Raw genomic sequence first — 27937 nt, 5'->3', positions numbered from 1 at the left:
ATGTTCATGGCAAAAGGAGTAAAGTCATTTTATTTGTTTTAATATGTATCTACAACAAGGGACACAGGCAAAAAACCACTGACGACTGGAAATAAAATAAAATTAAAATAAAGACATTTATTATCAATGCAGTTTTCCCACCTTATTTTTTTCTTCTTCCAATAAGCAATAACATTTTTTGTCTAAAGAAACTTTACAATATAAAGAAACGTACGAAGAAGGAAACCTCTACACTTAGAACATTTAGGATCTGGACTACCCTAACATGAGAGACAACGCTCATCTTCAATACTGCCTTGTCATCAAGAGGAGAACAAATTATTATTATCATCAGGAACTGAACAGAAACAAATTATTTTACTCCCTTCAAAATAAAATACAAAATAAAAACATCCTCTTCCCCTCCGGCCCCTGAATGTTACAGTTTATACATCAGCACGATAGAAATACAGAAATGATCAACGTGTGAGAGAGAGACTCCACTGCATTCATACAACAGGAGGAATAGCAGAGAAGGAACAAATCGCTCCCTTCATTTGATTTTTTAAATTTCTCCTCTTTTACCCCCCCCCCCCCCCCCAAAAAAAAACATTTCTTCCCCCGGCCCCATTTTTAAATAGATTACAAAATAAAATCCTTCATGGTAAAAGTCTGTGTCCTCTGGTAGAGGGAAGTTCAAACTCAGTGGAAGGGATGCATTTTATTGTGAAAAACCGGCCTCCGATTTAATTTCCGTTCCTGCACAGAGTGAAAAAAAATCACTCACACCCCCCCCCCCCCTCCTTCTTCTCCAGGGCAGAGGAGGGAGGCCCCTGGACAGGGTTGAATTTGAAAAAAACGTGTGCGACAATGAGTTAGCTAAAGGCCTTCAGAGCACCTCCTCCCTCCTCTTTCCTCCTTCGAGGCCCCTCGACATCTGTGATGAGGTGAAATAGCATAATAGTCCATAGCAGCTCCAGTTTCTGAACACACACACACACACACACACACATGCTGCGATTTGAAAATATCAAAACATGTCAATGATATCAAAATGCATTTTACAGTATTTACAGAACAAAAAAAAGAAAATGTAATACAACAAAGATGGTGAGAGTTGTAAAGAAAACAGAATTCAGAGGTGCGAGAGTGTCACTGCTGAGGAAGAGTGAGGGGGGGAAGGTCATTTTCTTCAAGGTGGGCGGAGGGAGGCCACTCCTTCACACTCAACAGAGCTCCTCCTCTTCCTGCTTTGAGCCAGAAGGAGCTCACAACATGTCTGAGCTAAGCTAAGCTAACGGAAGCGTCCATAAAACTAACGTAAACGTACATCACAGTGTCTTGAGGACTCATCGGCAGACGGAGACGGTCCAAGTGCTCGGTACAGTTCAGCAGAGGAGCGGAGGCCTAACGTGGGGGGGGTGGGGGTGATGATGTCATACGGAGGAGACGCTGCTGACCGGATCTGCATATTTACACACAGTTGCTACTAGTTCTGCAATAACAAAAAAATGTAAAATTAAAATAAAACAGGGATAACACTTTAAAAAAGTAACAATGATTCATAAAGTAAAGGACATAAATAAATAGAGCTGTGCGTTTCACTGCTACTGAAACAGGAGCCGCTTCCTCCTCTTCTTCTTCTGGTTTGTTGAACAAGGAGTTAGAAAAAATGTAGAAGGTTTGAGAAGGAAGAAGAGAAAAGAAAGAAAAGAAAAGGGCCAATCAGTACCGCGATGGACGAGATCCACCAGCAGGGGGCAGCGTGGAGCCGTGTCTTCATCAGAATAACGTGCCCGTAGAAACAGAAATTATAGAACCTAATCTTAAAAATGATCATACCAAATATCATTAATAATAACAATAATACAATAATAAAAATAGCAATGTAATACATACACACAAAAAAACATGGAGGGGGGAAAAGTTCACTGACTACAACAACTCTGTTAAAAATGTACACACAGAGTAAACAATGTGTGTGTGTGTGTGTGTGTGTGTGTGTGTGTGTGTGTGTGTGTGTGTGGGGGCGTGAGAGAGAGAGAGGGGGGTCTTTCATTTGACCCTCAACTGAATCCAAGAGTCCAAAGTCATGGTTGAAAAGCTTCCAGCTGTGCGTCCTTACCCAGTCTCCTCTGTCCTCTCTCCTCCCTCCCTTTATCCTCATTGTCTGGAGCCCGACAGGAAGCCGGGGGGGGGGCCAGCGCCGTGGTCGGAGAGGAGGCTCTTCCTGTTGCCCCGCGACCGCTTCCTGTTCAGACCGGCGGCCATGTTGCACGCTGCTCCGGGAGGGCCCGTCTCAAGTAGAGTCCCAGCATGCTCGAGGGCCGTCCCAGAATGCTGTGCGTCGGGGAGATAGCGGATCCCGTATCGGTGGGGAAGGTGAGGAGGAGGAGGGGGGACGGGTCCAATCCGTGGTGATTTTTTTTTTTTCATAAAAATAAATCAGGTGCAGGGGGCAGAAGAAAGGGGGCGGGGTTAAAGAAAAATACAAAAAAAGAGGATAAAATAAAAATCACACACTCATTGTCATGTTGGGTGAATACTGAAAAGAGAGAGAGGGGGGGGGGGACAGATGAGTGGATGTGTCACCGACAACATGTAAACACCAGAGGGCGCTCAAGGCCTGCAGAGCGAGAGCAGCACCGGCTTCAGTCGGTAAGTTATCTTCATACCTCTGATGGTTGGAACTGGGTAGTGATCAATATTATCACGTTATAACTGATCTTTAAACTAAATCAATTTAGTGAATCCAAATTTAGATTTACAAACTTAAGTGTATTTCAAAGCGTAAAGTCATGAGAACGTGCAGATTCTAATGGCTCAAAATATGTGGGTATATATATATATATTATATAATATATATATAATATATAATACATGGTGATTCCTTGAAAGCATGAGGGATCAGCTTTAAGGCTCTGCAGACCCCCCCAAACCGCTCTGGTACTATTAAACTTCTTAGAAGCGTCAGTAACGTCTCTTTGGACAAGAAGACGCGTTGGGCATTAAAGACATTAAAGACATTAAAGACAAGAAATGGACCAAAACAGATCAATATTGATAAATGAGGCGACCCCTCTGCTGCTTTCTGGCGCTGGTTTGAGGGAAACCATCAAGGGAAACTTTTAAGAGTAACCTTTAAGGGTAGCCCCGCTAAGGGTAATAGTCAAGGGTAACCATTAAGGGGAACTGCTAAGGGTAACCCCGTTAAGGGTAAGGGTAACCCTGTCAATGGTAACCATTGAGGGTAACCGTCAAGGTTAACCCTAACGGGTAAACCCCCTGAAGGGTGACGGTAACCGGTAAGGGTCGTGAGATGCTGGTCGATCGCTCCACTCACACTTTCGTTTTGAAACGGGTTCAAGAAGTTTCCGCCCATTTCTCCGTCGTCCCTCGGCGTCCCAGGAGGGTTGTTCATGCCTCCCATGTTGTTAGGGGAGCTCTGGAGGGGAGAGGGGGGGGGGGCAACAGGGTCATCAGAAAGACAGCTTCACTAAGGTTATAATAACATTATATTAGAGTTTTAAAAGACGAGAACACTTCACTTACCTTTGGCAACCCGTCCATGTCCCCGGACCCTGAGGAGGAAGAGTCAGAGCTCAAGGTCAACTTAAAGGTCAGATAAAAAGCAGTGTTTACATTGTACATCAGTGATTTCTAAAGCCCCGCCCACCACCTTTAAAGCCCAGGGTTCATCCACATGGTGACCAATGGACAGGGTTCATCCACATGACCAATGGACAGGGTTCATCCACATGACCAATGAACAGGGTTCATCCACATGACCAATAAACAGGGTTCATCCACATGACCAATGGACAGGGTTCATCCACATGACCAATGTGCGGTTATGAATGAGCTTATGTCTACTTATATTTAGAGCGTCATTCTTTTTAAAACTCAGAGTAAATGAACATATGAATATAACAACTTTTTCAGGACTTTTCCAAAACTGTGGATTGAATTTTTTAAGGATTTTTCCAAGCCTGGGAATAACCATTTTAATATTCCAGGACTTTCCCAGGTTTTCCATGACACCCACCTAGTGATCCGTTCATGTGGTGCGGCTCCATGGCTCCCATGGCTCCCATTGGCCCGTCAGGCCCGGGTCCCATAGGGAACTGGGGACAAGAACAATCATGACAACCACATCCAGAATGTAACCCCCCCCCCGCCATCAGCATCTGCAGATTTCCCGGAAGAAAAAACAAGCCTGGAAAACGACATGAGGAGATATTCGGTGTTCCTGAGACTCACGTTGGGTCTGTTGCCGCCCGGCCCGATGGGGTTCATCATCGTGTAGATGTTCTCACTGGAGTTGGTGGAATCTGAATAGAAGAAAATGAACAAATAACGAAATGTAAAAATAAACACTGATAGTTGGTTTGATGAGGTGACGCGTTCATGCTCGATTTGGAAAACAGGAAATGAGAGACACGTCTATTTTTTGCACACTGACGCACCTCCTGGACTGGGCATGATGGGGGTTCCAGGTGGACCTCCTCCGCCCGGAGGACCCTGAGAGAGGGAGGGGGAGGGGTGAGAGAGAGAGACAGAAACAATCGGGGATTTAGGTTAAAATTATTAAATCGGAAACATTGAAATAATGTCTAAAAGCCGACGAATTTGAACTCACCACGTAGTTCCCTGGAGAAGAGGAGGAGTACGCTATCTGAGAGTGAAGAAGATGAAGAGCATCAGATCTAGACATCTTTACGTGGTCTTGTATATATAAAAACATATAATATATATTATACAAATATATACATTTTTATATGTAATAAATATATATTTTTAATATATAATATATATATATATAAATAAATAAATACATATTATATGTATAAATATATATTATATACCTACACACAATATATATATATATATACATAGAAATATGTATATACAGTCAGGACCATCAATATTTGGACATTGACACAGTTTCCATCCTTTGGGCTCTGAACACCACAATGGATTTTGAATGAAACGATCAGGATGAGCTTTAAGAGCAGACGTTCTGCTTTCATTTGAGGGTCTTTACGTCCACATCAGGTGAACGGTGTAGGAGTTACAACACATTTTATACATGGACCCTCCTTTATAAGGGACCGAAAGTAATTGGACAAACTAACATCATCATCATTGTAATTGTCCATTTTAATACTTGGTTGTAAATCCTTTGCAGTCAATGACAGCCTGAAGTCTGGAACCAGAGACGTCACCACGCGCTGGGTTCATCCCTGGTGACGCTCTGCAGGCCTCGACTGCCACCGTCTTCACTTCCTGAAGCTTCTTGGGCCATCGTCCCTTCAGTTTGGTCTTCAGCAAGTGAAATGCAGCTCCATTGGCTTCAGGTCAGGTGGTTGACTTGGCCATCGCAGAACATTACACCTCTTTGCCTTAAAAAGCTGTGAGTTCTGAAGCATTTGGCTGAATATGAGCAGATAATATGTCCCCAAACACTTCAGAATTCATCCTCCTGCTTCTGTCAGCAGTCACATCATCAATAAATACAAGGGAACCAGTTCCACTGGCAGCCATACATGCCCACGCCATCACACTCCCTCCACCAGGCTTCACTGAGGAGGTGCTATGCTTTGGATCAGGAGCAGTTCCTTCTCTTCTCCAGACTCTTCTCTTCCCATCATTCTGGTAGAAGTTGATCTTTGTCTCATCTGTCCATAGGATGTTGTTCCACAACTGTACAGCTCTTTTAGATGTTTTTTGGCAAACTCTAATCTGGGTTTCTTGTTGTTGAGGCTCACCAATGGTTTACATCTTGTGGTGAAGCCTCTGTATTTACTCTGGTGAAGTCTTCTGGTTGACTTTGACACAGACTACCTACTGGAGAGTGTTCTGGATCTGGCCAACTGTTGTGAAGGGTTTTCCTTCACCAGGGAAATAATTATTCTGTCATCCAGGTCTTTAGCATAGTGCGACAGCAACCAGAGAGCTTTTTAAGGCAAAGAGGTGTAATGTTCTGCGATGGCCAAGTCAACCACCTGACCTGAAGCCAATGGAGCTGCATTTCACTTGCTGAAGACCAAACTGAAGGGACGACGGCCCAAGAAGCTTCAGGAAGTGAAGACGGTGGCAGTCGAGGCCTGCAGAGCGTCACCAGGGATGAACCCAGCGCCTGGTGACGTCTCTGGTTCCAGACTTCAGGCTGTCATTGACTGCAAAGGATTTACAACCAAGTATTAAAATGGACAATTACAATGATGATGATGTTAGTTTGTCCAATTACTTTTGGTCCCTTATAAAGGAGGGTCCACGTATAAAATGTGTTGTAACTCCTACACCGTTCACCTGATGTGGACGTAAAGACCCTCAAATGAAAGCAGAACGTCTGCTCTTAAAGCTCATCCTGATCGTTTCATTCAAAATCCATTGTGTTCAGAGCCCAAAGGATGGAAACTGTGTCAATGTCCAAATATTGATGGTCCTGACTGTGTCTGGATATATATATATATATAAAAAGGACATGGCGTTTCTCACTCACAGAGTTGGCGTTAGGTCCTGGCCAAGGCCCTCGTCCTCCGGGGCCCCTGATGTAAAGAAGAGGAAGAAAGAAAAAAGGGAAGAGAGACATTTTTTAAAAGGGCAAAATAAAATGTAAAAAAACAATAAAAACCCAAATTTGTCGTTTTAAACTCACATGTTCACTCCGGGCATCGGGCCGCCCATGGAGTTGGGAGGAGGCCTCATGCCGCCGTAATTCTGTTAAGACAACGAGACGCCTTTATTGATTCTCAACAACAACTTCCTGGTATTGTTGATACTAACGAGGAGAAATCTAATTATTTTCACCCTCTTGTGCCATGTTTTATATCGTCTAGACTCAAGAAAGATGTAATATGAGCCACAAAAGAGCAAATATAAACATGTTAAATGAATAAATCAGTTTTATGACATTAATATAACTCATAACCCCGTCTAATCTTCACCAGTCAAATTAACATTCAATAGTAATATAATCTGTGTGTGTCTGTGTGTGTCTGTGTGTGTGTGTACCTGTGGGCCCATGGCCATCCCTCGAGGCGGGTTCATTCTCATCGGTCCGCCCATGTTGGGATGTCCTGCGGCAGCAGACCCACAAAGTCACACATCCCATAATACACCAGAGGTCAGTAACCAGAAATATATTGGGCGTTGTGTAAGATGATTGGTATTAAATTGGTAAATAATAAAGATGATAGTATTTGATTAAACATTTTAACCATCAAACAAACATAACATTTTAAATATTTTTTCCAATATGAGAAATTGCAGCTTTTTCTTAATCTCATTTATGTTTTTAATCTTTAAAAAAAGCAACTTCTTGAGCCTTAATCCTTATTTTTATTATCACTAAGAAAGCAAATTATTCTGGTTTCAAACTAGATAATACAAATTATATAATATATATATACACTACCGTTCAAAAGTTTGGGATCACTTAGAAATTTCCTTATTTTTCAAAGAAAAGCATTGTTTTTTTGAATGAAGATAACATTAAATCAATCAGAAATATACTCTATACATTGTTAATGTGGTAAATGACTATTCTAGGTGGAAACGTCTGGTTTCTAATGAAATATCTCCAGAGGTGTATAGAGGCCCATTTCCAGCAACTATCACTCCAGTGTTCTAATGGTACATTGTGTTTGCTAATCGCCTTAGAAGACTAATGGATGATTAGAAAACCCTTGTGCAATTATGTTAGCACAGCTGAAAACTGTTTTGTTGTTGAGAGAAGCTATAAAACTGGCCTTCCTTTGAGCTAGTTGATCATCTGGAGCATCACATTTGTGGGTTCGATAGCTCAAAATGGCCAGAAAAAAAGAACTTTCATGTGAAACTCGCCAGTCTATTCTTGTTCTTAGAAATGAAGGCTATTCCATGCGAGAAATTGCAAAAAAACTGAAAATGTCCTACAGCGGTGTGTACTACTCCCTTCAGAGAACAGCACAAACGGGCTCTAACCAGAGCAGAAAGAGAAGTGGGAGGCCCCGGTGCACAACTCAGCAAGAAGACAAGTACATTAGAGTCTCTAGTTTGAGAAATAGACGCCTCACAGGTCCTCAACTGGCAGCTTCTTTAAATGGTACCCAAAACGCCAGTGTCAACGTCGACAGTGAAGAGGCGACTCGGGATGCTGGCCTTCTAGGCAGAGTGGCAAAGAAAAGCCATATCTGAGACTGGCCAATAAAAAGAAAAGATTGGTATGGGCAAAAGAACACAGGCATTGGACAGAGGAAGATTGGAACAAGGTGTTATGGACAGATGAATCCAAGTTTGAGGTGTTTGGATCACACAGAAGAACATTTGTGAGACGCAGAACAGGTGAAAAGATGCTGGAAGAGTGCCTGACACCATCTGTCAAGCATGGTGGAGGTCATGTGATGGTCTGGGGCTGCTTTGGTGCTGGTAAAGTGGGAGATTTGTACCAGGTAAAGGGATTTTAAATAAGGAAGGCTATCACTCCATTTTGCAACGCCATGCCATACCCTGTGGGCAGCGCTTGATTGGAGCCAATTTCCTCCTCCAACAGGACAATGACCCAAAGCACACCTCCACATTGTGCAAGAACTATTTAGGGAAGAAGCAGGCAGCTGGTCTGCTGTCTGTAATGGAGTGGCCAGCACAGTCACCAGATCTCAACCCCATTGAGCTGTTGTGGGAGCAGCTTGACCGTATGGTCCGCAAGAAGTGCCCATCAAGCCAATCCAACTTGTGGCAGGTGCTTCAGGAAGCGTGGGGTGACATTTCAACAGATTACCTCAACAAATTAACAGCTAGAATGACAAAGGTCTGCAATGCTGTAATTGCTGCAAAAGGAGCATTCTTTGACGAAAGCAAAGTTTGAAGAAAAAAATTAATACTTCAAATACAAATCATTATTTCTAACCTTGTCAATGTCTTGACTATATTTTCTATACATTTTGCAACTCATTTGATAAATAAAAGTGTGCGTTTTCATGGAAAACACGAAATTGTCTGGGTGATCCCAAACTTTTGAACGGTAGTGTATATACACACACAAATTATACATATATAAATACAATATATATATATACACACAATATAAATATATATATCCATATACAATATATATATACAGTGCATCCGGAAAGTATTCACAGCGCTTCATTTTTTCCAAAATGGATTAAATTCATTATTTTCCTCAACATTCTACACACAAAAACCCATAATGACAAAGTGAAAACTGTTTTTTGCAAATTTATTAAAAATAAAGAACGAAAACATAACATGTACATAAGTATTCACAGCCTTTGCTCAATACTTTGTTGAAGCACCTTTGGCAGCAATTACAGCCTCAAGTCTTCTTGGGTATGATTCCACAAGCGTGGCACACCTATTTCTGGGCAGTTTCTCCCATTCTTCTTTGCAGAACCTCTCAAGTTCCATCAGGTTGGATGGGGAGCGTCGGTGCACAGCCATTTTCAGATCTCTCCAGAGATGTTCAATCGGGTTCAAGTCAGGGCTCTGGCTGGGCCACTCAAGGACCTTCACAGAGTTGTCCCGAAGCCACTCCTTTGTTACTGGGCTGTGTGCTTCGGGTCGTTGTCCTGTTGGAAGATGAACCGTCGCCCCAGTCTGAGGTCCAGAGCTCTTTGGTGCATGTTTTCATCGAGGATGTCTCTGTACGTTGCTGCATTCATCTTTCCCTCAATCCTGACTAGTCTCCCAGTTCCTCCCGCTGAAAAACATCCCCACAGCATGATGCTGCCACCACCATGCTTCACTGTAGGGATGGTGTTGGCCAGGTGATGAGCAGTGCCTGGTTTCCTCCAGACATGACGCTTGGCATTCAGGCCAAAGAGTTCAATCTTTGTTTCATCAGACCAGAGAATTTAGTTTCTCATGGTCTGAGAGTCCTTCAGGTGCTTTTTTGCAAACTCTAGGCGGGCTGTCATGTGCTTTTTACTGAGGAGTGGCTTCCGTCTGGCCACTCTACCAAACAGGCCTGATTTGTGGAGTGCTGCAGAGATGGTTGTCCTTCTGGAAGGTTCTCCTCTCTTCATAGAACAACGCTGGAGCTCTGTCAGAGTGACCATCGGGTTCCTGGTCACCTCCCTGACTAAGGCCCTTCTCCCCCGATCGCTCAGTCTGGCTGGGCGGCCAACTCTAGGAAGAGTCCTGGTGGTTCCAAACTTCTTCCATGTCCGCATGATGGAGGCCACTGTGATCATTGGGACTTTCAATGCTGCAGAAATCTTTCTGTACCCTTCGCCAGATCTGTGCCTCGATACAATTCTGTCTCGGAGGTCTATAGATAATTCCTTGAACTTCATGGCTTGGTTTATGCTCTGATATGCTGTGATACCTTATATAGACAGGTGTGTGCCTTTCTCAGTCATGTCCAATCAACTGAATTTAGCACAGGTGGACTCCAATCAAACATCTCAAGGATGATCAGTGGAAACAGGATGCACCTGAGCTACATTTTGAGTGTCATGGCAATGCCTGTGAATATTTATGTACATGTTATGTTTTCGTTCTTTATTTTTAAAAGATTTGCAAAAATTTTCACAAAAATGTTTTCACTGTCATTATGGGTTGTTGTGTGTAGAATGTTGAGGAAAATAATGAATTTAATCCATTTTGGAATAAGGCTGTAACATAACAAAATGTGGAAAAAGTGAAGCGCTGTGAATACTTTCCGGATGCACTGTATATATACAGGACTGTCTCAGAAAATTAGAATATTGTGATGAAGTTCTTTATTTTAATATCAAAAAAAAAAAAAAAAAATCAAATGCATTCTATCACAAATACACTGACATAATTGCAAATTTTTTTTCTGATTTATTTGATTTTATGGCTTATTACACTTTACTCAAACTCAAAATCAAATATCCTATAATATTAGAGAGAAAAAAAAAAGTATACTAGTTATTTAAAAACAAATCATTGAATAATCTAATTAACTCGAAACACCTGCAAGGGTTTCCTGAGCCTTGACAAACACTCAGCTGTTATAAATCTTTTTTTACTTGGTCTGAGGAAATATTAAATTATGAGATATATTTTTAGTTTTTTTTAAGCTGTAAGCCATAATCGGCTTGCAATTTTGTTTGTGATTTGTAATGAATCATGTTTTTTTTTTTTTTTTTTTTACAGAAAACAGAAAAGAACTTTTATCACAATATTATTCTTGAGAGACAGTCCTGTATATATATAAAACCAGATGATTATTGATTGGCCTAGAACCATTTATCAAAAATGAATGTATTGATTGATATTTATATTATTGTTTTTAGTGCTGTCTGTTTGAGGAAACTATAACGACTAAAGTAAATAGTTCAGTTATAAATAATCATTAATTACAGCTTGAGTATTATTATACTGATGAACTTCTTCAGGGGACCAGGATTTGGTACCTTGCGGTCTCGTCGGGTCCAAACTGTTTGGCAGGAGCGGCTGAGATCCTGGGATTCCCCCCGGAGGCTGAGGAGAGACATGACACGCAGACTCACAACCTGGCAACGCAGGGGCTCAACCACACCTTCACAACCTGGCAACGCAGGGGCTCAACCACACCTTCACAACCTGGCAACGCAGGGGCTCAACCACACCTTCACAACCTGGCAACGCAGGGGCTCAACCACACCTTCACAAACTGGCAACCCCCCCTACCCCAAAAACCTGCTCTTGTACCTGATTTGGCATTCGGAGGGCGGGGCGCGGTCCTCCTGGATACCGTGGTGACATGAAAGGCTGCAGAGAGAGAGAGAGCGAGAGAGACACACACACACACACACACACACACACGCACACACATTTCCATTATTGATCAATCCAAGCACTCTCGACCCGGAGCAGGACTCACAGATGGACGATGGAAGATGAGGCTGAGACCAGAGAACACACACTTCAGCCTGCGTGTGTGTGTGTGTGTGACCAACGACACCGTCCAGAAGCCTCCGCGCGAATGTCCACACTACACTACCCTCTCTCTCCCTCTCTCGTACACAAAGACTGCGTTTGTCTGTCTCTCTGTGTGTGCGTGTGTGTCTCTGTGTGTGTGTCTCTCTGTGTGTGTGTGTCTCTGTGTGTGTGTGTGTGTCTCTCTGTGTGTGTGTGTGTGTCTCTGTGTGTGTGTCTCTCTGTGTGTGTGTGTCTCTGTGTGTGTGTGTCTCTGTGTGTGTGTCTCTCTGTGTGTGTGTGTCTCTGTGTGTGTGTCTCTGTGTGTGTGTGTCTCTGTGTGTGCGTGTGTCTCTGTGTGTGTGTGTGTCTGTGTGTGTGTGTGTGTCTCTGTGTGTGTGTGTCTCTCTGTGTGTGTGTGTGTCTCTGTGTGTGTGTGTGTCTCTGTGTGTGTGTCTCTGTGTGTGTGTCTCTGTGTGTGTCTCTCTGTGTGTGCGTGTGTCTCTGTGTGTGCGTGCGTGTGTGTGTGTGTGTGTGTGTGTCTGAGAGTTCACATTCACGTGTTTTTTGCGTCCGTCGTGGTTTTCCCCGGTTTGTATTTATAAAAGGCGCAAGAACAAGTAAGCAGTATATAATATACAATATAATAAAATAAAAATGGCGTAGCTGGGAGGGACCAGCGGGGCAGGACTAGAGCTGGGGGGCTGGAAGGAGAAGATAGCTTGTGTGTGGGTGAGCCAGGTGTGAATGAAAGAGAGCCAGGTGTTGAGAGAGAAGGAGTTAGCGCCTTACCTGGCCATGGGGTCCCATCATGGGGTTGCTGGGGTTGCTGGGGTTGCTGGGGTTGCTGGGGTTGCTGGGGTTGCTGGTGTTGCTGGGGTTGCTGGGGTTGCTGGGGTTGCTGGGGTTGCTGGGGTTGCTGGGGTTGTGTGGGGGGGGCTGTGCATGGGGGGACTGCTGAGAGCCGGGTGGTCCCTTTGGGAGAGAAGAGCGATGTCAGAGAGAGGGAGGGCCCACAAGTGGGCTTTTATTACACCTGGAGGAATGACCCCCATCAAGAGGGGGGGGGGGGGAGGAGTCTAAAGTTACATCATAGACTCCTCAACAGAAAACACAGAATTAAAGAGACAACGCTTGAAGAAAAAGAAGACGACGGAGGAAAGAAAAAGATCTCGGGGTCCTACGGGGGTGTAGTACTCCCCGCGGCCACACGGGGGCAGCGATGCCAAAGGCTCGCCGCATCGGGAACCGGACGCAGTAGGGAAAAAATTTCAGACCACAGAAGAGATGTGAGACGCAGAGGGAGGGGCTTCCTGTTTATTGGAGCCCCCCCCCCCCCCCCTACGGACACTGTGGCGTTACTGCTGACGTTTCACCCCCGTGAGACCAAGAGGTCAACGACCCCCAATAAATAACTGGTTACGCAACAGTCTACCTCAGCGCTCTTCTTTCTCTTCTTACTGTCGACACCTGAAGGCGTCTCCAGGGGGATTTACGATTTTATGATATCGGAAATATAAATAAATTGGCACATAAAGTGATGAAGAAAATAAGAGTTTGTTTGTTTAGAATGACTTGTTGTTGTTGTTGTTGTTGTAGATGACGACGAACGCAGCGAACAACCAGAGGCTTGCCGCTACAACGAACTCCCTTGAATGCCCCACACACACACAAACCCTGTCGCCCAATCTCACTCCCCCACCAATGTTATAAATAGCACGTCTGTGTGTGTGTGTATGTGTGTGTGTGTGTGTGTGCGCGTGTGTGTGTGCGTGCATATTCACAGTCGTACTCTGGCTAATCCCCTCATCATCACCATCATCATCTCAACAGTGGCGTGGTCAGTAGCCACAGAAACACTCGGCCTCCCATCTTTCACATTTCCCTCTCTTTTCCTCCCCCTCTTCTTCATCTCTCTCTCTCGCCATCCTTCCTTCGATTGCGTCACTGTCCTTCTTTCCTCGCTCTCCGACCACCTTATCGCTCCTCCTGCCAAATGCCAGCGCTGTCCATCACACCGCTGTGTGTGTGTGTGTGTGTTTGTTTGACGGCCATCTCCCACACTAAAACCTTTTCCCATTCTCAGGAGACAGGTGGATAAACACTTCATCAATAATCTGTTCAGATGTCACGATATTCTTCTTACACATAAAAAACATTATAGATTATTATTATTTGTGTTTTGTTGTTTCTTACGGGTCGGGGACGTTCTCGCTCTACTTTAAGCTCAACGAACACTTTTGAAATTGTTTTTGATTATCACAACAAATTTCCGTGAACATTTTCTTTTCAATCGCTAAATATTTCTGCCCTTTTTTTTCTCCTGAAGAATTTTCTTTTCTTTTTTTTTACAGTAAAACTGTTTAAGAAATTAATTTGGGATATATTTCAATTAGAGTCAAGTGGGAGTCAATAGGCGAAACATTCTTCTTCTTTAAAACAGAAGTGAATTAAATAAATATATTGGACCTTTCACCACTTATGAACCTTAAAATTAGTCTGAAAGGTTTCTGAATAAAAGATGTTTTTTACAGAAAAACTGTAAAAAGCAAAGAAAAAGATGAAGAATTTTGGATATTTCTGTGTCTCAATTGAATGTCAGTCAATGGGCTTTAAAAGCTGACCTGACCTCTGAGACGCAATGAACCATCCGAGATGGAACACGCTGCCTGGACGTCACTTGACCCGTCATCAGGTGGACGGATGGAAGCGAGAGAGATGGAGGTGATGGAGATGACGGAGGGAGGGAGGTGAAAGTGTGTGTGTGTGTGGGGGGGAGTCTCACCTGGAAGAAGCCCGGGGGCATGGGGCCACCTGGCATGGTGTCGGTTGGGGGCATGTTGCCCATCACGGGGCTCGGCGCCGCCGCTGCGCTCTGAAAGACACAAGCGCCGCGGTTAGGTGTGTGTGTGTGGGTGTGTGTGTGTGTGTGTGTGCATCATGCACTGCTCCACATTTTGCTGTAGGGGGCAGTGTCTGCACCTGCAAAAGCAGCAAACTCCATCTATTAAAGTTTATGGTTGATTCAGGAAGAAAAAAAATTATCACCATTTTTTAAACGTTTCATTAAATCTGAGAAACATGAAAACAAGAGATCTGGTGTCGGTTATAGTTATAGTTATGTTATGGTTATAGTGTGGTTATAGTTAGTTCTGGTTATATATATTTTACACGTCACATTTCCATATTATATTAGGATTATGTTTTGGTTTGTTTCAGGGAGTTTCACTTTGGATTATTTATTAATTTACCTAATCTTAGTTTAAACACACTTTCTTTATTTTGTAGTTTACAATTGATCTTATTCTTAGGCATGTTGTCATGATAGTTGGTATATTAAATTTCTTTTTTACTTCATTTGAATAAAATGCATGTATCTATGCATTTATTATACTATGAATAATAATAATATTATATATGTTTACACATTATTTCATTTCTAAAATGATCATTATTACAATCCTCCCTGTGATTAATGGATGTACACCTCTTAAACACATAGCAACAAGTCATCAGCAAATAAATGGAGTTTTAACTGTTTTTTTAAGCTATTAAAGCTTCAAATTACACAATCATACTGTTATTAGATGGTACAGCAGTCCATGAACTCAAAGTACACAAACATTCTAACATTGAGGAGTATTCGATGCTGCTGGAAGGAGTGAAGTTTAGATAAAAAACTGTTTCTGTGGTTTCCACAAATCTGTCCGAGTGAGACTTACTCTCTCTCGTTTCACATCACATTCAGGAGAAACATTAGAGGAAATATAAGTATTGGACTATAACGGATCATTTAACACACGTATAAACATTAGTACTGTAGTTTACAATCAATCAATCAGTATGGAAAACATCTAGGACGGGGGGGTAAATATGATATAACTGTTATTGTCAATACACATAGACCAAAAATGGGTTCAGAGCGCTTACATAACCACGCCGGAACAAACACACACGCGCGAACGCGCAAAACACACACACAGAGTTGCATCACAGGCTCATGAAGTGCTTCAGAGGCGGACAGGGAGAACCACAGGCCACAGGACCAGAACATGGAGGGGGTTTAGGACCCAGGGGAGGGGCTTGCTTACTTGCTCCCCCTCCAATACACACACACGTCTACCGTTCCACCAGCACACACACAACGCCCCCCCCCCCCATGTGAACCACACTGTGTGCTTGGACAACAACGCACATTACCAATGACACACAAGTACACACACACACTCGCTGCCCTTCTCCCGACTATCTGAGACCAACACACATTACAATAGGGGGGGGGGGGCACACGACACACACACACCTCCCCCATCTTTATGCTAATTCTGTGAGTGAACATGAGCCACCGAGTCCCTGGGGACGAAGCCGAGTCGGCTGCCTCCGCCTCACTTTTCTCTCCATCTTTTCGCCTCCCTCACTTATATCACACACACACACACACACACACACACACACACACACACACACACACACACACACACACACACACACACACACACACACACACACACACACACACACACACACACACACACACACACACACCCCTGTACTACCCCCCCCCCCCCCCCCTCAAACCCCCCAGTAGGGTGTCAGCAGCTTGCAGAAGCTGTTGCTATGGAGACAGGTCCTCTCTGCACTCTGTCCCCCTGGCATCCCCCGCTCCAGGAGAGAGAGAGGCTGAGAAGATACAGGAGTGAGAGCGAGAAGACACAGGAGAGACAGAGCGAGAGAGAGAATAAGAAGATACAGGAGAGAGAGAGAGAAGATACAGGATAGAGGGAGAATGAGAAGATACAGAAGAGACAGAGCGAGAAAGAGAGAGAGAATGAATTTGAAGATACAGGTGACAGAGAGAGACACAGAGAGAGCGAAAGAGATAGAGAGAGAGCGTTAGAAGATACAAGAGTGAGGCAGAAGAGGAAGTAGTGACAGGGGGATGAAAGAAAGGAGAGATATTCCTGTGAATCACTCGGTCACATGAAGTCGTCGAGTCTTCCTGACCGACGGGGTGCTCTTGAACGCCCTGCGAGGGCAAAGCGTGGAGGAAGAGAGAGAGTCTTCTTGGGGGAATACAGAGAGGAGCGGGGGAGGGGGGGGTACAGGTATTTAAGTGAAGCGGTAAATGGGAGGAGCCAGAAGACTCTCAGCAGACTTCAGTTCTGCACTAATTACAAATAGTCAACACAGATTTATTTATTCTGGAGCTGAGATGAATTATTTATTCTCAGGCTGGATGTATGGAGAGGAGAGGGAGGAGTGAGCAAAGGAAGGAGTGAGCACAGGAAGGAGTGAGCGCAGGGAGGAGTGAGCACAGGAAGGAGTGAGCACAGGAAGGAGTGAGCGCAGGAAGGAGTGAGCACAGGAAGGAGTGAGCACAGGGAAGAGTGAGCACAGGAAGGAGTGAGCACAGGGAGGAGTGAGCACAGGAAGGAGTGAGTAAAGGAAGGAGTGAGTAAAGGAAGGAGTGAGCATAGGGAGGAGTGAGCACAGGGAGGAGTGAGCACAGGAAGGAGTGAGTAAAGGAAGGAGTGAGCATAGGGAGGAGTGAGCATAGGGAGGAGTGAGCACAGGGAGGAGTGAGCACAGGAAGGAGTGAGTAAAGGAAGGAGTGAGCACAGGAAGGAGTGAGTAAAGGAAGGAGTGAGCATAGGGAGGAGTGAGCACAGGAAGGAGTGAGTAAAGGAAGGAGTGAGCATAGGGAGGAGTGAGCACAGGAAGGAGTGAGTAAAGGAAGGAGTGGAGTGAGCATAGGGAGGAGTGAGCACAGGAAGGAGTGAGTAAAGGAAGGAGTGAGCACAGGGAGGAGTGAGCACACCACGTCGAGGTCACGAGCATCCTCCGTGACTCTAATCCTCACGTTGTGTCTCTGTTGTTCTTCTAGTACAAACACATAACAGGACAAGTGATCTGATTGGCTGGTAGAGGATGCAGAGCAGCATTGCCCCCCCCCCCCCCCAGAGGATCACCGGTCAGATCAATAGTGCTCAACACATTATTGACCTCCACCTGAGACATGAACAGAGAGGAAGAGACCTGTGTGTGTGTGTGTACTAATCTACATGGTGGTTCACACTGATATGAACCTCATCACCGTCTCCTTGACCTGCTGTCCTGAGCGTGCAGAGAGGGAAGAAATGGGAGGAGGAGGAGGAGGGGAGGAGATGCGAGGAAAAACTGCTGACTGGCGATCGGGCTAATTTATTAGTCCAGTCAAAACAATGACACACACACACACACACAAATAAGTTGGTCACAGTTTAAATGATGATTATCTGTTTTAGGAGTTTTAATCAGTGTTGGGAGTAATTCCACTACTTTTAGCGGTAACGAGCATGTAACGAAGTATTTTTTTTAATCAACTAACGCAGTTACAATTACTGAAATGTAAATGAGTTCGTTACTCGCGTTACTCTCTTTTGTGAAAAATGAACACTTGCAGACAAGAAGACAAGCTAGGCCTACTTTAGCTGCTTCTGATCTGACATCGCAGGACCTTGGTGGCGCAATGATGTAACGTCTCGGACGTTATGGACTGATGACACGGAGACGGGACGACGTTATTATTCCTCCCTTTATTGGGCATCCACCAACACAGACAGCGTGCTCCTCTCGGCTCAGCAGCTCGAAGGTCAACAACAATGGTTCCCGTCAACCACCCTTAACTCCCGTTTTCCGACAGGTTAACCCCGCCTCCCCTCTACTCCGCCAATCACAGGCCCGCCCCCTCGACCAGCAGCACGGTGCCACACTGTGATTGACAGCCACTTCCAGTGTTGCCAGGTCCGCGGTTTTCCCGCGGAATTGGGCTACTTTTGAAGTGTTGCCGCGGGTTGAATTTTTTGTCCGCTGGTTCGGGTAGACCTATTTTGCATGCAAATTACATGAATATCTTTAAATAAAAATCCATATTTTAAATGAAATAATTTATTTATACCCAAATCCTACCAAACTGACTCCAGATCAGCACGTACACACCGACACATCCGCGCACACAGGTGAGCACACTCACTAGCACCCCCCCCCCCTCAATTATATGCAGCACCTCAAGGCACCTTTGTTTTCTCTTTTAATTAGTGTTAATACTGTAGGCCAATCACTTTTATTTCATTGGGCCTAATGTGGTAAAAAAAACACTGTTAAATGACTGAGACAGTTATTTTGTATTAAGTTAAGTATTACAAGAGACTTTTGTACTACTGCTTGATTTGAAGGCCTGTAGCCCTGTTGATTGCAATAAATAGGTCTAAAAAATATGTTTATTGTGTTTGACTGTTCAGTACTGTTCATTACATTAAAAAAGCAGACATGAAAGTAACTTAAAAGTTACTTTCCCTAGTAACTAATTACTTTTGATATACAGTAACTAGTAAAGTCATTAAATTACTTTTAAAAGAAGTAACTAGTAACTGTAACTAATTTTCAGTAACTTGCCCAACACTGGTTTTAATAAACATTTAGAACTGAACCTGCAGCTCGACTGCGAGAGTTTAATGTTTAATATTAACAGATTTCACGGTGTCCTTATGAAGGAGTTAAAGTCTTAAATAAATCTGTTTAAATAATACAACGTTTGTAAGATGATTTTATTTTAAATACAATTAATACATCAAAATGTCAAATGTACCTAATATAAAACTAAATTTAAGAAATGTAAAGTTTAATTAAAGGTAAAGTTTAATTCAAGGTAAACATTATTTTACTGTTTCTTATTCTCCTCATCAGTCCGTTCCTCTCTTCACGTCGACTACACTGATGCATTGTGGGTAAACAGCAAGATTAGGCAATCAATCTTCTCTCGGTAACAGAGGTAGTGATGGAGAGAGGGAGGAGAGAGAGGAAAAAGGGAGAGAGGGATGGAGAGAGGGGAGAGAGGAAGGGAGAGAGGAAGGGAGGGAGAGATGTAGAGAGGGGAAAAGGCATCGAGGGATGGAGAGGAGAGAGGGATGGAGGGAGGGGAGCAAGGAAGGGGAGAGAGGGATGGAAGGAGGGGAGAGAGGGATGCGGGAGGTGGGAGGGTGGGGTGGAATGGAGGGAGGGAGCTGGAGGTGGAAGGGGGCGGGGCCTGCAGATGAGTGGGCGGGCCTGAGGATGTGGGGGCGGGCCCGAGAAACCCACCAGCAGATAGGAAAAGTGATTCGCACACGAAAGAAAGAGTGAGGAAGTCGTGCCACACGTGGGGAGGCGTGTTGTGTTCGACCAATCACACGCAGCGTTCAACTCCTTCAAAATAAAAGCATGTTTATGCATTGAATAAAAAAGAACCTGAGCTCAGAGGGCTGGAACCGGTCACACACACACACGGTTTAGCCTCGGCCCAGTGCCGGGATTACCGGATTAGAACTCTATTCCATTATCTCCCCACACTATACTATTCAACACACACACAAAGAGGACAGGCTGAAGAATTCAATCCCGACACACACACACACACACACAATGTGTATTTACATGAATCCCAGACGGTGAATTGTGAGACTTCTTCTGCGAGAGAGACCCGGATCAGAGAGACCCGGATCAGAGAGACCCGGATCACAGAGACCCGGATCAGAGAGACCCAGCCTGTGACCGTCCCCGCCGAAGAGGGGCTTCGGGAAGTAAGCTTGTGCTTCTGCTTCCTGTCCAAAATGTCCTTAAAGAAAGAGTGTGTGTGTGTGTGTGTGTGTGTGTGTGACTTACATAGTCATGGAAGGCCTTCGCCTCACTGGAGTGCTCACACGTCTCCCGTCGGTCCGGAGCCGCACAATACAAATCCCAGAACACACTGAAATAAATGGGGGGGGGGGTCAAAGGTTACGATGCAGTAATACAAGCTAACGTGTAACGGCTATTCATAACCCATTAACACTCAATATATATATTTTTTAAATGTATACATATATATCCACAGTGAGTGAGTGATATATATATTAAAACAAGATAAGACATTTATAGAAACAAACAAAGAAAAAATACAAGGAAAACATTTTTATAAATAAATATATATATATACACATATATATTCACAGTGAGTGAGTCATATATATAAAAAATGTTTATTATGATAAAATAAAACTTGTACTAATTCCAGTGTATTTGAACACAGCTCGGAAAGAGGAATAATATTTCAATTCAATTTTCAATATTTAAAAGAGGAATTTATAATATTTTGAATGCGTGGACTTAAAGAAGGACAGAGTGCACGGTTGAGCTTCAACTATGACGTCAAGCGTGTTGCTCAAGGACACATCAACAGGAAGAAGGAATCTGCTCCTTCAAATACAAAGCCTAAACAAGGAGATAAGACCATATCAATCAATACTATGTATTTATATTTATTTTTGCATGTATTTGTAGGAGCAAATTAAAGGCTTAACCTTAAACAGGATGTATACATTATCACGTAATAAAAAGGTTCTTCTGAGGACTTCTGGAGAACCATCTTTTGTTCTATCAATCTTGATAGCCCCCTGAGAGAAGGTGCAAAGGTTCTGGGTAAGAACCTCCAGAGAGGGTTCTGGGTGGAACCATTAGACCATGGGGGGGGGGGGGGGGGGGTTCCCTGTAGAACCTCCAGAGAGGGTTCTGGGTGGAACCATTACCCTATAGAGGGGTTCCCTGTAGAACCTCCAGAGAGGATTATGGGTGGAACCATTACCCTATAGAAGGGTTCCCTGTAGAACCTCCAGAGAGGGTTCTGGGTGGAACCATTACCCCATGGAGGGGTTCCCTATAGAACCCTCTTGCAGTCACAGATTTATTTGCCTCCTGATCTCGTGACTGAACTTCAGGACGTCCGATGTAAAACTGCTGATCGGTGATTGGAGGCGATGACCCCAAAGGTCAAATCTTAGCCCGGGGCAGAAATGACAGGAAGGGGAGGGGGAGAGGGGGGAGGAAGGAGGCGACACAAAGGAAGATGGAATGCAACGGGTTAATCTGCTAAGAATCCCTCAACGAGGTGAACAAAGGAGTGAAGTGGGAGGGGGGGGGCACACAAAAGGTGACGAGCGGGCGGGGGTATAGAGGGGTGTGGAGTCCATTCCCCAACCATCTGGATCTATTGTTTCAGAGGGGTGAAGGATGGAGAACTGGAGGAGGGGAGACCACTGGGAGGGGGGGACGCCCTCTATGAATCTGGTCAACCGCCGAGACCGAGGCACCCCCACCTTTGGAAGTCTCTTTTTTTTTTTATCATCATTCCACCAATTAATTTTTGGTTGATAATTTTTGCTGAGATTGATTTTTTAGCGCTCATAAATGGCGTCAACGAAAATCGACCAACCAGAGCAGAGGATTCTCGCAGCTGTCTATCACTGCACTAAAACATTTAATTTAAAAAAACCTCATCAAAAGCAGCGGAATCAAAATATGAATCGAGATTCTGTTTCTCGCCTCGAATGTTTTCAGGAAAAAAAAATGTTTTAAGTCAGGAGAAAGTGTGCGTGTGTGTGTGTGTTGTTCTAATTTTGTACACCATAACAATACAAAGAAGTATGTTTCTGAAAGAAGTCAAAGTGAGGAATGGGGAATAAAAAATAAATTAAAAATAATTGGACCCAAGCCGTGATTGGCAGCTGCGTTCACGGCTCCTGATTGGTCGCTTTTAAAATGCCGTTAGAAGCACGACTAACGACTCGGAGGCTCCTGTGTTACATCTCATGTTCTGCCGTCACAATGTAGTGACACAAGTTATTTAATTAAAGTTACCGATGGTACGCTTTGAAAAAACAAACACACACTCGGAGGCGTTCAAGGACAACAAGAGAAAATGAGAATGACACTCACCACCACCACGAGTGGAGGAATCCAGGAGGCTCCCCTAATGTTATATTCTTCTCCCATCGAATCTGGAGGAGAAGGAGGAGGAGAGGAGGAGAGGAGGAGAGTCACTTGCAGGCCACTAGAGAGAGGATTACGTCTGCAGGTCCGGGGTTAACAACATGTCATCAGTCTGAAGGCACTCGGGACGCCATCGCTCTGGCTCCGCTCGATCTCCATCAGAGTGAACCTCCTCCTTCTTTTACATCTTTGATCCGTTCCCCCTCTTTTTTTACACATTTTGCGTGCAGGGAAGTCAAATTCATCGTTAAGCTCGTCTGTTGAGGAGGAAACGACGACACAAAGGTCCACCGAGGTCACGGGATGGGGCATACGCCGTGGTTGTTGTTGACAGACAGAGAGCGTGAAGCTGTTTAGGATTTCTTTTAAAAATCAACAGAAGTTCTCAGTGAAGCGTTAAAGTGAAGTTTTACAAATAAGGTTTTGTTTCTCTGCTGGAGTTCTTTTCATACAAATTATTTCTCTCTTCTCCGGAGCTCCAGATGAGCCGTTTTCATTTTAAGAAACAACAACAACAACAACAGGCTCGGTGGTTTATAGATCGGGGTCATCTTACCTCAGACAGGAACGTCTGTGCGGACTTCTGTGCTCCCACGTGTAGCAGGTACTCGTACACGTACAGCGCTAACCTGCAACGGAGAAGTGGGAGGGGCTTGTTAGCAGGCTAAATGTAGCATCACTGATTCATGCAACTAACATCAGATTCATAAAAATCATTTAACTTATAAAGCGCTTTAAAAAAAAAAAGAAGGTATTTAAAGACAGTGAAACACCGTAGACACAGCTACGGGGAGCCAGTCAGGGTTACGGGTCTTGCTCAAGGGCACATCGACCAGGGCGGGGATTGAACCATCAACCCCCTGATTGCAAGACAGATCCAAATGTGGCTTTATTCACACCGGAGTACCTTCGTAAAGGTTCTTTTTTGTTAAAACTTCTTCCAATGGAGAAGACCACGTCGTGTCAGCTGCTGCTCATGGGCATCTTACCACAGACTCAAACCCCCAACCGCAGGAACACGAGCAAAGAATCACAGCTCGAGAGGCTCGAGTCAACCAATATTTCTAAAACGCTAATAAAAAAATCACTATTATAACCATCAATCAAGCGGGGGTCTATTAACGGACACGGAGCCACGCGGGTCCGTCAATAGACCCCCGGCAGACCCCCCACCGGCCCCCCACTGTCCTCCCGACGCCGTCGCTCAGCCGTGTTTTAATAGGCCGTTAATGGACCATCAATCGAGCGATGTGGAGATGACGAGCAGACGAGGTCCTGATGAGACGGACCTTTCAAACCAGGTTCTTTAAAGAACCATGTCCTTAAAGAGTTCTTCAAAGAACCTATAAAGGTTCTCAAATAACCTTCAATGGTTCTCCAGTAGGTGATGGTTCTTCGTAGAACCAAAAAGCCTCTTAAAGAACCATTTAGGAACCATTATTTTTCTGTGTGTACCGATACGAGGACGTGGAGTTAAAAACACTGCCGGCCACCGATTGGTCAAAGACTTGGGAATGCAGAGGGGATGCCGAGAGACCTACCGACGCCGAGGGGAGAGAGGGGGGACGGAGGGGACACAGAGGGGACACAGAGGGGACGGCGAGAGACCTACCGACGCCGAGGGGACACAGAGGGGACGCCGAGGGGAGAGAGGGGGGACGGAGGGGACACAGAGGGGACGGCGAGAGACCTACCGACGCCGAGGGGACACAGAGGGGATACAGAGGGGACACAGAGGGGACGGCGAGAGACCTACCGACGCCGAGGGGACACAGAGGGGACGGCGTACGCAGCGTAAAAAAACATTACAGGAACGAGCCGTGCAAATGAAGCAGAACTCAAAACTGAATTAAAAACGGGGTCAAATGTTCATTTTTAGTCAATTTTAGAGCAAATAAATGAACACAAATGTTTTTCGGGGACACAAATTAAGATTTTGTTGCTTTTCTTAATCTAGAAAAACAAGTGACAATTTGTCAACAATGGAAGGAAAAAAAAGTCTAAATACGCAGTTGAGCTTTAAATACAGTGTTAGACGACATTGATCCGTTTAGTTAAGAGTCAACTGAACACACATCCACACACACACAGAGAGAGACACACACACACACACACACACAGGGAGACACACACAGAGAGAGACACACACACACACAGACACACACACAGAGATACACACACACACACAGAGAGAGACACACACACACACACACACAGAGAGACACACACAGAGACACACACACACACACACACACAGAGAGACACACACACCCACACACACACAGAGAGAGACACACACAGAGACACACACAGAGACACACACACACACACACACACACAGAGAGACACACATGTCTTGTAACCTTTTGTTCTCTTGAATTTTTGTTTGTTTTTCTTTTGTTAAACCACAATTGTTGTTACCGCGCAGTTATAATTTAAGTGTGACGCGTGATTAGATCGGCTTGAACGTCAAAGCAGTATTAATGACACACACACACACACACACACACACAGTAACTCTACTATGGACCGGCTTGTTTACATCCGGCTCCAGGAGCAGGTCCCTGGGCATCGACACTGAACACGGCCTCCTGACACAGTTTCACAGCTTCAGGGTCTCTGGAATCACAAAAGTCTCCGGCCTCGGCTCAGTGGACTCCTCAGACGTCCACTTCCATTCACGATAATAAAACAACTTCTTATTATTAAAGATGTGGAGCGTCGACATGAACGAGAACGTTGTTCACATTTATGTAAAAACTGTAGTTCGATCGGACTCCTGTGAACAGTATAAAAAGTGACATCACTGTCCCTCCTGTTTGTGTACAGAGGGGGGGGGGGAGGGGGGAGGGGCAATAAATAGCTGACGGTGGAGATAAGAAGCCCTAAAGAGGGCAGAGGACGTCCAGATGAACAAATAAAAACAAAGCCGACAAGGCCTGAAGACGATTCATAACATTGACTAATTCAACACACTCAGTGGGACACACACACACACACACACACACCAGAGTTTGACTAAAGGGGGAATAGTCAAGGACTCTTGTGTCTGGGGGGGTACGGGGATCATGCTGCATACCCCCCCTCCCCCTCCCCCAAGAGGCATTCAATCAATGAAAGTTTAATGCGCGTGTTCTTGTGTGAGGGGGCTGTGTGTGTGTGTGTGTGTGTGTGTGTGCACCTGGCCCACTGCATTATTAAAGCTCTGGAGTGAGTAGAGAGAGAAGGAGGAGAAGTTTGAGGAGCAGATGAAGAGAAAGATGAGTTTTGACTGGAGCATAAGAGGCCACGCCCCCTTTTTATAGAGAGGACGAAACAGTGAGTTGTGGTGTGTGTGTGTGTGTGTGTGTGTGGGGGGGGGGGGGGCAATACAGTCAGGATGGAGAGCAGCTTGGTGTGGACATCAGAGCTCCGGCAGCCTTCATGAACTTCAGAAGTTTGAAGGTTACAAGACCAGTTTTACAACACCGTAAACACACCACGCGAGATGACCTTCTGACCCCCGACGTACGCAAGGGGCACAGACCTGACATCCCCCCCCCCCCTCTCTTTAAACATGGATGAGTCTGCTCCACCATACCTCCCTCTGTCTTTCTCTAGCGTCTCAACTCTGAGAGCAGCTGCTTCGGGTCCTTCTCAATAATTCAACGTCACTGAAGCAAGGGGACCGGACGATGGGGGGGGGGGCAGCCAAAGATGGGAAGAAAGACATCGAAAGAGTGGAGAAAGAAGAGAGAATGTGGAGCTTCAGGTGTGAAACTCTGTCCCCTCCTTAAGAGTCCATCCAGAGCTTCATCAGCTGAGGGAGGAAGCCACAAGCATCCACCTTCTGGGGGGGGGGGGGGCTGCAGCTGTAATGTAACACGAAGCACCTTCTACACGTGAACATAGCAGGGGGGGGGGGCAATGTTTAATGAAAGCGTGTGCAGATCTTTGTTAGGGGGGGGGGCTCTCTGATAAACGGCATTTATTTTAACAGTTAAAGCTCAGCCGTTTGTCTCATTCATTTTTTTTGTATTGTATGTTTTTACAATAAAAGACAGAAACGCTCTTCCGATTGGTTTAAATGTTGCGCGCGCATCTCCACCAGCGAACAACGGGCATCGATACGGCGGCGCAGACAAAGGGATCCGAGGCTCCGGAGCTCCCGGGCTAACAACACACCGGGGGGGGGGGGGGGGGGACCGGAGGGCTCCTCCATCCCCGGTACCGGAGGAAGAGGAGGAACCGGAGGGGGGGAGGGGGTTGATCTGTACGGGCCACAAAAGTTCTGGAGGCGCCGCTTCTCCTCTTATAGCGGACACTCCGCGCTGCCCCTGAACACAACACACACACACACACAACCGGGCGAGCGAGCGCGCGCGCATGTGGATACAATGTAGCGCCGCGCCGCGTTCTATTGTGTCGCGAGCACACAGCCGCGTTCTGTTGGAGCTCAAACTGCCGCCGCGTCCACGAGGATACATTGTTCCTCTGGAGATGGGACTAACGTGGGATATCTCCTCTACTCCTCTACCCCCCCCCCCCACACACACATATATATATATACACACGTACACACAATTCAGCCCAGGGTACATGTTTGGGAATCATCGCCAGGAAAACGTGCGCAAGCGCGGAGACACTTCCTCCACTGGAGGTGGCACAACTTTTAGTCACCGTAGAATAAAACATGTAAATGTGTGAACAACACTTTAGTTTTCTTGCACTAGAAGAAGAAGAAGAGTGGAGCAGGCAGCTAGCCGCTCGAGCTAACTCCGCAGCCATGCCTTGTGCAGCCGGGGGGAGGGAGCGATGCGACCCGCACAAAGAGACACACGAGAATTAACTTTAAAATGACACGGCGCCACTTTTTAAAGCGTAAACAACAACAACAATATAAATAAGAGGAGCTCGCTGAGCATGCGTGCTCCGGAGCGTGCTGCTCTCGCAGCAGCTAGCCTCCCGGGCTACACCTAGCTCGGTCCGGGGCTCTGTGTTGTGACAGTGCGTTCAGGGACTTACTTCTCTCGGGCCTGGCTGTCGGAGGGGACCACGGCTCCTTTACCCTTGCCGTACATCGTGGAGGCTGCTGTGTACTTAGTTTTTTATCCCAGTCGACACCTGTCAAAGAAAGAAGCTACCAGGAAAACCTACTATCTCCATAGCTACCCGGGTAGTGTTGTCTCCCTCTCTCTCTCTCCCTCTCTCTCTCTCTTTGCTCCGGTTTCCTTTTTTTTTCTTTTTTCTACATCCCCAACATTGCCCACAAATCAGGCAGGGT

The 27937-nt window shown here is 45.2% G+C and overlaps 1 protein-coding gene across 5 annotated transcripts; it reads right to left on the bottom strand.

Annotated features, from left to right (window-relative positions):
* Positions 1 to 3: 3 nt before the first annotated feature.
* On the bottom strand, positions 4 to 27937 carry LOC130201366 (single-stranded DNA-binding protein 3-like). 5 transcript variants are annotated; one of them, XM_056426337.1, is made up of 19 exons: positions 27679 to 27936; positions 23231 to 23303; positions 22621 to 22682; positions 20533 to 20617; positions 14639 to 14728; positions 12646 to 12828; positions 11647 to 11706; positions 11370 to 11436; positions 6997 to 7061; positions 6641 to 6702; positions 6485 to 6530; positions 4619 to 4654; positions 4446 to 4500; positions 4240 to 4310; positions 4025 to 4103; positions 3532 to 3560; positions 3323 to 3424; positions 2105 to 2319; positions 4 to 1474 (listed from the first exon to the last, which is right to left on the bottom strand). In XM_056426337.1, exons 1-18 carry the CDS (start codon positions 27732 to 27734, stop codon positions 2143 to 2145), a joined length of 1398 nt encoding a protein of 465 aa, XP_056282312.1. In that variant the 5' UTR covers positions 27735 to 27936; the 3' UTR covers positions 4 to 1474; positions 2105 to 2142. The 5 variants fall into 5 exon arrangements, with proteins under 5 accessions (XP_056282312.1, XP_056282314.1, XP_056282315.1 ...); XM_056426339.1 differs by lacking the exon at positions 2105 to 2319 and having other exon boundaries at positions 27679 to 27937; XM_056426338.1 differs by lacking the exon at positions 4 to 1474 and having other exon boundaries at positions 2232 to 2524.

The sequence above is a fragment of the Pseudoliparis swirei genome, chromosome 11 (assembly GCF_029220125.1).
Source record: "Pseudoliparis swirei isolate HS2019 ecotype Mariana Trench chromosome 11, NWPU_hadal_v1, whole genome shotgun sequence".
In the NCBI taxonomy this organism is placed as follows: domain Eukaryota; kingdom Metazoa; phylum Chordata; class Actinopteri; order Perciformes; family Liparidae; genus Pseudoliparis; species Pseudoliparis swirei.
Note: the sequence above shows the minus strand (reverse complement) of the source record. Positions and strands in the feature narration are given on the sequence as shown.